At 32.6% G+C, this 12,948-nt stretch overlaps 1 protein-coding gene across 1 annotated transcript; it reads left to right on the top strand.

Annotated features, from left to right (window-relative positions):
- The first annotated feature begins 11,857 nt into the window (after positions 1-11,857).
- Positions 11,858-12,436, top strand: LOC131053497 (AAA-ATPase At3g28610-like). The gene has a single exon (XM_057988115.2). The coding sequence runs from the start codon at positions 11,858-11,860 to the stop codon at positions 12,434-12,436; it is 579 nt and encodes a 192-aa protein (XP_057844098.2).
- Positions 12,437-12,948: the final 512 nt, after the last annotated feature.

Genomic DNA, 12,948 nt, shown 5'->3' with positions numbered 1-12,948 from the left:
AAATGATTTGCGGTAAAGGACTTTGTAAGTACTCGGCTCAAGGTTTAGAGTTTTCAATGGGAGAAAAATAAGAAACATTAAAAAGTAGTACATATGGGGTTAGACTCATGGGTGGTTAATCAAATATCTTTCATGGATATGGGTCAAGACCAACTTCCTTTCCATATGAAAAGGTTCTATAGCTTACCTGTATTAGGTTATTCTTTTGTATAGGGTGCTCTTTTGCAAAATAAGTTTTAATAGTGTATTGCACAAGTACATAGAGGAATCTCAAGCTAATAAAATTCTAAATGAGATGCATAATGAAACATCAAGTGGCCACTTTTTAGTGAAAATTACATCAATGAAAATTATCTATGTAGGGTATTACTAGTCAAAACTATTCTCAAATTTGCATAATTTAGTAAGTGCCAATAGTGCCAAGTTTTTGTTGAAAAAAGAAGGAATTATTTAATGCTACTTAACCCTATAATGGTGGATGAGCCTTTCAAATAGAAAGGCCTAGAGTTCATCTAGATGATTAAAACCACATCAAGTAGGGTTCATAAATGGATACCCATTGCTAATGACTACTTCCTAAGGTGTTCCAAAGAAATCCCTCTAAAATAAGAAAATAAAGGTGTGATACTCAATTTTATTGAAGAGCATATCATGAGTTTTTGTCCTCCAAAAAATATCATATTTAACAATGGAAGAGATTTTCTAGTCTCAAATATTTCAAAGTGCTCTTGCATTATCAAATATGATCGCCCTTGGAGGACAAAACCTTGTGATAATCTCATCCAAAAAATTGAATATAATGCCTTCAGTTGCTTCTTTCAAAGGGATAAGTTTGGACAACCTTGTGAAGTAGTTAGTAGTAGTGAGTGTTCATTTATGACCTTCTCTTGATGTGGGATTAATCATCCCAATGAATTCTATATCCCACTATGTGAAACACTCATCCAAAATGACAGGGTTAAGCGACATAGAGTAATTCACTAAAGTGCCATAGTGGTCAATGTTGCCACCTAAATGGAAAAGGCATTAGGAGGGATGGGCTAAGCCACACTGCTCAATTAGTTTAGCCCATAGTTTTGTATAGGATTGCAACCTCAACAAGGACACTTGGTGAAAATTTTTAAATGACCACAATTTTTTTTAATATTTTATCTTAAAAATGTTGGCCAAAAGATACAAGTTGTACTATTGGCTTAGACACCTATGCAACATAAAAAGTGATAAAAGTAACATAGGAGGATGAAACAAATAGAGAAATTACTAGGAATATGCTACAAAGATGAAAAATTATATTTTAGAATATTTGATTGTACCTTATTGATGCTTCTACCATATGAGCCATACAATAGAAATCATCATATAGAAAAAATGATAATGGGAGAAAGAAAATTTCTTTAAGGGCCAAAGTTAAAATTATCCTCTATCAATTAGCAATTCAATAGTTGATATGAAGACTTTGGTCCTTCTACCTGCAACGAAAAGGTCTTTTTTAGCCCAAAGTGCTCTAAAAATTTAATTACCTCCTATATTTGGCAACCTCCTTCCAACTGCAGACCCTTGTAGATCTATCCCACTAAGCGCGATTCAGGTGAAACAAAAAGAAAAACTAGTTTTTTAACTCTAACTCAATGGTGAGTAAGTGTGTTTTCTTTGAAATGGTCCAATATGAACCTCCAATGAAAACCACAAAAGAGAAAGTCCCAAATCTATTATTTTTTTCCAAACTTACATATATTTTTGTCTCTAAGGTTACCATATAATGCAAGAGTTCAAACTACTCAACTTTACAAAAAATAACCGATATCTCTCATCTATAAATAGCTCTACTATCAAATATGAGTAGAGTTTTGCATGGACACAACTCTAATACTATATAGGAGCTAAATATTATCTCAACACATAATAACACTTGCAAAAAATATAAGAAACAATCTACAAGAGAGTATGCAAGATATGAAATTTCCTCTTATTATAATCTTTGAGAGATTTGATCAAATGAATATCAATGAGATATGTTACAAAGTATAAGAGCCTTTCTTATACAAGCAAGGTGAGTGATAATATTAAATAAAACATTAATATTTATTTTAATCTTATGCTAAAACACAACCAATTAGAATAAATATAAATAACCTAGGACATAGAAAGCCAATGAGATACATAAACCCAATATAACTAACTTCTAGAGATAACACATAAGACCTAAGATTACTTACAATGAATGGGTCGACATAGGAACTAGTTAAGACATGGCTTTATTCACAATAGCAAAGTTTCCCCATGGAGATCTAATGTTATATGCTCAATCAAATTAAATCGCTTTTGTACTAATATTATTATTCTATTTTTCTTTTTGATTAATAAAATATGGCTAATTATATTACTAGGACAAATGAAACTATTGGGGTGACTCCTTTGTGATGAATACAATCTTGGATATCTTTGGTGGTGAATTTTTCCTATTCAAGACTTTTACATGTAAATCTACTTTCGCATGCTTTATCAAATTAAAACTCTATGGTGCTAATATTATTATACTATTTACCTTTATTATTAATAAAAAATAACAAATGCTTCAATTGTATTATAGTAGGAAAATCCTAAATATAGTAAATTTAAATCTTTCCTAGTTATTAATAGGATAGCCACAAACTATTAAAACTATAGTACCTTATGAATAGGGCCTTGATACTTGATCATTAATAGTAGATTGAATTGATATATTTATAAATGAAAAAGCATTTGATTGTCATAGAAATGAACCATTCATATACATGATAAAATAAATGATATTTAAAATTTGGAAATTGTAGGAATATAATTAATTAAATATTTTGAATTCAAATATAAATAAAGATATGATTTATTGCCTAGTATGAATGCTATAAGAAATAAATTTATATAATAAATGAAAATTTAAAATATGCTAACAAATTTAGATAAACCACATATTGAATTTCTCTTTGAGTAAAAGATAATATGACTACAACAAATATCCAAGGGGTTGAGCTTAATTGGTTAAAACATTGGGTTCTCACTGTGGAGACCCAACTTCAATTCCCAATAGGAACATCTAAAATGAATTCTAAGTTGCGACTCTAGGCCTTCCATAAAAATAGGGAAGGTCTAGGGTCAATCTAATCAAACATAATAATAATAATTGAAATTATTTCTTTATTATAAATTTTTGTAAACAACAAATTAATGTAGACATCGACATCTTCTATTTAAATTTTCAAAAATTAATATCATTTATCACAATTTAATACCCTACATATAAAAATAATCATAAATACTTATCAAATACTTTTATTAATCAAAATGTAATGCTTCAACATAAGCACTATAAAAATGCCACCTTAGTGAAATTATGACATATAAAGTTTTCTTAAACCATAACAGTGCCTAAAGGAATGATTAAAGTGTTTTACCAATTGTTGTCATGCCTAAAAGGACTGGAACAAAAGGCAAACTTTTGCAACATTATTGGGTAACTAGTTATACACTCAGTTGACTCCTTTAATTCAAATCTACAGACCCCTAATTTGATGGTGAGGATGAAGGAGCAGATGATTGGTGATATGGGTAAGGCACAGGCGTCTTACATAGTGGGCACTCTTTCTTCCTCTCTAACCATCGGCGAAGACAGTCATGGTGGAAAATATGACTAATGTGACAGAACATTTGGCAGGCTTCTTCCCCCACATCAAATTCAATCATACAAATTGCACAAAGCGGAACATTACTAATGTGAAGAAGAGAGAGTTTTATGGTTTCAAGCGCACTTGTCAACTCCCTTCCCTCCCTCTCCATCTGTTGCGATATACCTTCAGGTTGATGTGTAATTGAGGGAGAATTCAAACTACGGAGGCCTTCATTTATTGTTTGCAGCCTCCTTATTATCTCTGCAATCCTGCTTCTCAGTTCTGCTCGCTCTATTCGGAGGAGGCGTTCCTCTTCGTTGAATCTGCGTGTTTCTGCTTCCCCTTCTATTCTACGCCGCAAACCTTGTATACTTTGCTGTAATAATCCTCTTCTTTCAGGATTGCTCTCATTTCCTCCTGTTTCATTTCCTCCATATCCTCCTCTTCTGGATGACGTCATTATTCTCCTGAATTTAATGGTCGAGCAAGCTTCTGCCCTATATCACAACTCTTCGGCAAAATATAGACAGAAAAAATTGTATGTAATATTGTAATTGATATGGACATTTCTATTCCTTGTTTTTTCTTATATATGATGCTCAAAAGGAGGCGGGGCATGGGGCCCGTCACAAGTCATCATTCGGTAAATAGCGCGTATTTGAACATTTCTATAATCTTGTAAAAACAAACAAATATTGTATGATAGAATTGGAAAAAATATGGATCATTTGCAGTATATATTATAATAATTAATGAATACATTTATAGTAAGTTTGCCCGCGTATGTGAGTAATTATGACTTTGAGGGAAGAGTCTTGGACTTGTTTAAATGATGTTGAGATATAGTGGTGAGGGGGTTAGTTCTTGTTAGAGAATTTTTGTTTTTATGTTGTAAATTTAGGTATTAATTGTGTTTTAGAAATTATGTTGTATAAAAAAATATTTTTTTAAAAATTTAGATTGTTGTAAATAGTATTATTATAAAATTTCATTTTAATTGTTTAATTTTTCTGAATATATTAAATCAGAACAGTTTGAAAAAACCCAAAACTAAAGTCTGAGAAGTGAGGGTTCAAGACTAGAATGATTACTACCATAAATGTTTAATTGTTTTTAAGTTGATTTGTAATTATTTTTACTTACTATCTAATTTTTTGAAGTCATTTTCTCTATTTTGCATTTTTTTTTAGTCAAGAAAAATAGGGTGCTAAGAAAAAGTGGTGGGAAAGAAAATTTAACTCATTTTCAATGTGTTGCATAATGGATTACTTTATTGGTTTGCATTTATGTTTTTAGTTCTATAATATAATCTATGTAAATTGAATAAATGTTCTAAATTAAAGAACAAAATTATTTAGGATAATTAATACTAATATACCTATTTATAGAGAAATATAGGTAAAGTATGCTGAAAGATATCATATTTGTTCATTATTCCACTTAAATCTTTTTACAATATTGTACTCAATATTAAATTATTATTAAGATATTACAATATTTTTTATATTTCTTATAAACTCTTCACCAAAGGTAAAAAATCTATTAAGACTAATTATTATTATCATTTTATCATATCTTTATATTATTATTATAATATTAGATTCACATAATTATAAATTTAACTATTACTAAGATGGAGATAGATAGATTTAATCAATAGTTATACTCAGAGTGATTGGTAGTTGAGATGAGTACATATATATATATATATATATATATATATATATATATATATATATATATATATATATATATTGATCTTCTCATGCATTTAAGTGTCACAAAGATGTCAAATTTAATGATTTTGATTTTTACTAACACATATTTGTGCATCTATTATGTGAGTGTAATATGCCTTTGGCATAATTATGAATGTTACTAAATGTGTCAAATAATGCTAATTTGAAAATTTTGAAAATAATAACTCCAATATGGAAAATAGGTGATTTTGGTAATGCTACTTTCAAGGATTTTGTACAAAACTATAAATGTCTCTAAATTGAATCTATAGCTTTGGATTGGTCACGTGTTACAATAACCTAATATTTGATGCATGGTCAGGATCTAATGGAATGCAAACTCCACATTTTTGTTCAATTTGATATTTGTCCCTTGTTTATCATGATCAACTTATGTACTACTAAAAATAAATTATGAAGGCCACCACATTATTATGTTCAATTTCTTCTAGGTCAATCTCATGGAATAGCTAGCATTACAACCTTGGAAAATACTAAAAAATAATATAGAAGCATGTACGTGTTCTAGTATTGAATTATGATAAAAATATATCCTTTAAAGTTCTCTAGCTCAATTGCTTTTATGATGAATTCTACTTATGTGCTTTAGGAACTCAAATAATTACAAAAAGATTGTAGGGGTGGATTATTTACCAAATTAGTTTCATTAAATATGAGAAATAATAGATAACCATCTTATTGTGTACTAATTTGACCTAAAATGCACAATTTAATAGAGGAAGGGTATACGAACATAAAATTTTTGTTTTTGAATTTGGATGGAACATGTATCTTATGGTGCATGACACTATTTCGAGAAGTGGTTTGTTAACTTAGACCCTTTTTTCTTTGCAACACTTACAGATAGTTACGAAATTGTGGGCTCTTTAAGTGTCTATCATGCTACTTGATGTTGTCATTGAGTCTCATTCTATCTTGGGCCTTGATCATGAATACACTTTGTTTGGTCATCATTTTCCCTGCTACAAATGTATGCTATTTACAAGTTCCCCTATGTATTATAGCTTGGGTCCTTTGTGGACTACCCTACCATGTGGGCTCTCTTAGTCCTAGAGATGGTCAAATGGGAATACTTTATGCATCTATACTTACATTGCTTATTTTATTGGGGCTAGTAGTAGACAATTCTCTATATGGGTTTTTTTCTCTAAGGTTTTGAGAGGTAGGGCTTTGACCCTAGGATCTCTTGTTGGTGATGGGAGTCTTTTGGATTGGTCTATGCAGCTTTCTATAGATGATATATTTCCTATTAAAAGTGGTACATCATTAGCAGTTGTGGGTTGGCTCGAGACATGTGTTGAGGGTTGGTTACCTTACAATTGTTTAACTAGAGAGAGCTATGCCTCTTTTGTGTCTACTATTGTGGTTTACTCTATTTTTATTTTGGCAGATGCTACTTCCTTCATGGATATCTACATATTTACCCCCTTCTCCCTTTTTTATTTGGTGTGCCCTTTTGGGGTGAATCTTTTAGGACCTCCAGTTTTAGGTTTTGGATGGGATTTTATTTGTCTTATATTCTTGAAGGGGGTTTATTCCCTTATGTTCAATCCTTTAGGTTTTTCAATTCCTAGAGGTATTGCAAAGAGAGGACCTACTAAGGTGGTATATGTGGTTTTTCTTCTAGGATTTCTTATCAATCAAGTGCTTAGGGATACCTCTCAAGACCCTGGGAGGATAGATTTGGATTTCAATGCCTTTCCCCGGTCTTGTACTCTACCATCGCTTCTCTTATTTCTTCTATTTTGGGAGTGTATGTGTTTTTATTTCCTCCCTTGTTTTTTATGCTTCCATTCTTTTCAGGTGGGAGATTGTAGGCTTCTATGACCAAGGAAAAGTCAAAAGTTAGTGGCACCCTTTTTGGTGTTGGCTATCTCGATTTGGCCATTATTATTGTAGACTATGGACCAATTGAGGTGGTCTGAGATGTGTTTCCTATAGGTATCCTTACTCTTAGAAGGTTCAAGGATTCCTTTCAAAACCCATTAGGTTTGTATGCTCTTGTCCATTATGTGATTATCCTATTTTGCTTGTCTGGAATGGCTAAGTGTTTCTACTATCATGAGATTTTTGGGTATCTTCCAAATCACTAGTTTTTGAGACATTTGATGTGTCATCCCTTTTGTGAGTTTGTCTCTTTTCATGGAGGTCCTTTAGGCAAAAGGTTATGGGAAGCCTTTCAAAACCTACTGTTAGCTTTCTATTTTCTTGGCTAGTTTATGACCAGTGCAACAAATTTTGTTTGGATTATGATTTCAGGTGCTCTAAAAAACCCCTAAGCTCTAAGAATGTAAGCCTACTAAGGATTCAAGACCTTTTTTCCTATCAGTTTAGTGCTCTAGTTAGAAGCCTCTATTTTAAAAAATGGGTTTTCTCTTTTTTGGTGTTGGTGGTCTCACTACTTATGAGTTCCTCCCTATTATGTTAAGGGCTTGAGCCCTCTCCCGCTTTAATCAATCAGAACATGTACCTTATGATATGAAGTTTATTCATTACAAATATGACCCCTGATATTGGAATGCATATCTCAATTCTAGGAATAAATTTTTTTGAATATGAGCTAATAATGAGATGTATATAAATAATCAAGTGTACATGACACATAAAAAGAGACAAATGCTTGGAAATATGCATAATAAAGAGTACAATATGAAAGGACATATTTTCTACATTTATAATCTATTAAAATTGATTCATATAAATCGAATAAATTTTGAACTTTTTCATACAACATTGACCATTGGCAAGTCTTAAATGGTTTTTTTATTGTTGCAAGGACTGCAAATTATATTCGTGAAACAAAAATATATTTAGTTGCATCATGGAGATTTGTAAATATCCATAGCTATCAATAAACCTAGAAGAAGAAAATCTGAACAAGGTTTCACAAATACCACAAACTTCATGAAACATGACAATCATTGAACCAAAAAAGACTCAAACTTTGAACAAGCTTGAAGAATAATTAATTAAGCCTATTAATGATAAATTATTTAGAGAAGAATATTATCTTTAGCCAATACTAAAGACCCCCAATCAATGATATTCTAGTAACTAAATTATTGCTAGAAGTACAGTTCCCTAAACAATTAATCTCCATATGCCATTCCATAGGAATATGAAAAAATGAGAAGGAATAAAAAATTAGGTACACAACATTAAATCTACTTAAACAAAGAATCCAAATTCTTTGGAGGGCCAACAAATTTCTATTTATTTAATAAAGAAAATAATATCATGAAGTCTATCTCACAAATAACTTTCTTCCATCACAATTTCTAAGTTTTTGTCATTGGCACAAGAATAGCACAAGACTCCATTAATTATCACTGTACCAGACCATAGAAGTAGCGAAGAATAATTAAGACAAAATTTAACTGCCATAGCGTATTTCAGCAATTCTTGTAGCCCCAAAGTCATGGCTTGAGGGTCCATTTGTATATTAAAAAAAAAAGTGCAAGGGAGGGGCCTAATTACCAATCTTATTCACCTTTCTTATGGTCTTAAATAGAATATAATTCTTAATATGAGAAGGGAAATGATCTGTGAGAGTTAAATGGGAAAAGAGGTTCTTTATGGTTCACTTGGCCTTAATATTTATCTTGATAAGTATCTTCTACCAATTTTGAATGGGAAGAATCTTATGATCTTGAAAATTTCGGTTATTCAAGTCAAGAAGAATTTCCAAAGAATAATAAAGCCAAGATTCTAGGCAACAACTAGAAAAAAATTAACACATGTTCTTTCTCAAAACTCAAATAAAGAAGCGACATGAATAATAGGCCTATTCCATATTATTTTCCATACTCTCTATATTTATTACACAAAAAGATATTTAAAGGAGATATGTCAAACTTAATCTAGTCATGTCACATAGAAAGCAATTAAGAGTACTAAGAAATCCCCATCTTTATCATATTATCCCAAGTGAGGCATTTATTGTAACTCAATAAGAAAATAATAGTATTAAATTTCAGTAAACCAATTTTTTTTCAATTTCTTTTCCACTACAAAAAAATTATATTCTTACCTTTCTTATTTTAAAGATATTGATAACCAAGAGTAATCAAATAAGTTCCTTTAGAGTCATGGTCCTATGCTACCACATCTGTTGCCTCCAAAGAACTACAAGGCATATCATCAAAATTAACCAAGAGTAGCCTTATCTATAAATGAGCATCCTCTAAGCCAAAGAATGGGTTCCCTCCTCTGACATGTCTAGAATCTTTCTAAGTGAGTAGAATTTTTAAAATGCCCAATTTAAGACCACTTATTTGTAAACAAAAAATTATACAAAGATTAGAGATAAGGATACTATGAAAGAGTAGAGGATGAAGTTTCTACGAATCTTTCAAGAATTTTTTTTTCTCTTTTTATTAAAAAACCAAAATCCAAAATTTCTTTATTTATAATATTTTGAACATTGAACCTTTCCCAACCAAGCCTATACTTAGAATATCTTTACGAACAATTCCTCCCAAATACTCGGAATTGATAATTCTTGTGCATAAATGTTTCTATTGCTTAAACCTCCTTTAATATAATTTGGTAGATACAACTAAAATTATATTGTCTTAGACTAAGCCCACATTAGATTGATAACTAGAAACTTGATCCCAATTTAATAAATTTAATCTTTTAGACTCGAAGTTTTGACATAAACAAATTTCTAGAAGAATATCTAAGAATTGCTTTTAGTGTAGATAAAATTGTAAATATGTAAATAGAAAGAACTCAAAATAGATTTAAGACGATCAATCTTCCTGCAAAATATAACCATAAAACATGTTCGATGACATGAACTATTTTATTTCTTTCTGATGATGGAGATAGAAAAGATTGACCTCGTGCTAGTGGATTCACTCTGCTGCAAAACATTCTTCCCTACGCACCTGCACAACGTCCTAATATACTTATCTTAGGAAAGAACAAATACATCTGACAAGCCAAGGAAACTTCACTCACCATTCCTGACATCCTTGCTTGCGTTGAATTTAAAGAAAAAAAAAACAGCTTCCGAGGTTTATACTTAGACGGAAACAGCTGTAGACGTTTACAATCCCTAATTGATTCACAATTGAAATATACATTTTGGATAACCTTCGGCATCATAGTGTGGGCAGTAGAAGATGGCCAAGAGAAAGTCAGCCACATCTATCCAGAAGATGTACATTAGAAGATGTACATTTGACTGTATTTATTATTTAATTAAAAATAAAAATATCTTATATTCTGATTTTTGGTTAATTAGTAAATACATTTACATTTTTTATTAATTAGTAAATACAGTCAAATGTGCATTCCAGATAGTTTAAAATTACACACACTAAAAAACGTATTAAGCTTAGGTAATGTCAGTCAATTCTAAGTATTTAACACTTTTAAATTCAAGAGTCAAAGCTTAGTGGGTAAGATTTAAGCCAATGGATAGGGTCATGGCTATTCTGATTTCAAAACGGACTTTTCGTACAGCATGATAGCGACGTGTTAGTCAATTACAACCGTTTATTACAAAATTGACAGTGTAAAATGCACGACTAACACACTTTTTAGTCAATCCGTACTGTCATTTTGAAACCAGAATAAACGCATCCAATGGATAGGGGTATGTTCTTTACTCACCCCATTAAATAGCTCGATATACATCACCACATATCTCAGAGATTTCTTCAAACCAAAGAGATAATCCTGCCTTAGATCTGTTCCACATTTCCTGAGGATGGAGCAGTTGATTGCAAAAATGTGATCATTCATCGGCCTTTCCACTCTCCTGCAAAACATTCTTCCTCCACACCTGCACAAAATCCTAATGGATTGGTTATCATCTATCAAGGATTAATTATTTCAGTGCTCTTTATGATCTCGAAATTCCAGAATTCAAAGACAGTCATGGCGTCAACGCCAACGATCTCTATGACACCGTTGAGCGCTATCTCAATGGCGTGGATGGCATTACCCGTACTCGAAAACTATCTGTGTTTCGTGTCAAAAATTCCAAGAATTTGGGGTTATCCCCAGCGTTTAATGAGGTAGTGGAGGACTGCTTCAGGGGAGTCAGGCTATGGTGGACTCACGGTGCCTTTCTCAAGCAGCACAATGGAGGAGGAGGAAGAGACGGTAACGCAGTTAACGCGAGGCGGAGATTTACTCTCAAAGTGGAGCAGCCAGACAAAGACTTTCTCCGCGCTTACTTTGATTACATTACATATCGCGCAGCAGAGCTCAATTTGCTCAACAAAGATCTCACGCTGTATACCAATACTCGATGGGCTGAATGGACAGGAGTCCCCTTCAAACACCCCTCGACGTTCACCTCTGTTGCTCTCGATCCCCTGCTCAAGTCCAGAATTGTCAGAGATCTCGACCGATTTAAGAAGGGAAAAGAGTCTTACAGACGGATTGGGCGTTCCTGGAACAGGGAAATCGAGTCTCATCGCTGCCATTGCTAATTACATGAGATATGATGTTTATGATCTGGAGCTCACGCAAGTGAATGACAACACCGAGCTCCGCGCACTTCTCACCCAAACAAAAGAGAAATATGTGGTTATTATCGAGGACATTGACTGCTCGATCAGTTTGGCTGATAGGGCTTCGAATAATCCACCAGGCAATCAAGAAGAGCAGAACAGGAGCGGTATTACTTTGTCTGGTTTGCTTAATTTGACGGACGGGCTGTGGTCCTGCTGCGGCGAGCAGCGCATTATTGTGTTTACGACGAATCACAAGGAAATGCTTGATCCCGCGCTGCTAAGGAGTGCGCGGATGGACATGCACATTTTCCTCTCTTTCTGCACTTTCGAGGCATTTAAATCTCTCGCCTTTAACTACTTGCAGGTTGAGGACCATCCTTTGTTTTCAACAGTGGAGGAGAAGATGAATGCTGGAGCGGAAATGACTTGTGCAGAAATTATAGAGGTTTTAATGAATAAAGTGGAGGAGCCCTCTGAAGCGCTGAATGATGTAAGTTGTGCTCTTGATGCCAAGATTAGGGAAAAGGAAGAAATGTCTCCAGTTCCACCCACATCCTAGGAAGATGTGGAAGAGGAATCTGAAACCCCCAAAATAAGAAAGAATTGTCACAGGGTTGTCGGACTAAAGAGATGGAAAAAGGCGAGAAAGATGAATTCACATCAAATCTTCTTGTATAGCTCACCAAATGAGCCAATAATGAGAAATAGTTTCCTTTCCTGTTACTTTTCAAGTCCATGTTGGAATTCTTGGAAAGGCCGTACAATTAATTTTTTATAGCAGGTCACTACAGACCTTTCATATTAAGGTCACCAAATCTTAAATGTGAACTGATCAGCTATTATTATTTCTCTTACAAATTTATTAATATTGATTTTACGATTAATATTTGTGATAGACTATGTTCTTAATATAATACAGCACTATAGATTATGTTTCCTTGCCATGTAATTCGTAGGTTGTACGTCAATGTTAATACCAACACTAGTAACAATGTTCAACTTTCTAAGGCACTAAGATAAATGAACTTTTACAGTGCATGGTATGATTCATTTTCCACTTCTTTAATAATT

Source organism: Cryptomeria japonica, chromosome 7 (genome assembly GCF_030272615.1).
Source record: "Cryptomeria japonica chromosome 7, Sugi_1.0, whole genome shotgun sequence".
In the NCBI taxonomy this organism is placed as follows: domain Eukaryota; kingdom Viridiplantae; phylum Streptophyta; class Pinopsida; order Cupressales; family Cupressaceae; genus Cryptomeria; species Cryptomeria japonica.
The sequence above is the reverse complement of the archived record's forward strand: the minus strand, read 5'-3'. Positions and strand labels throughout refer to the sequence as shown.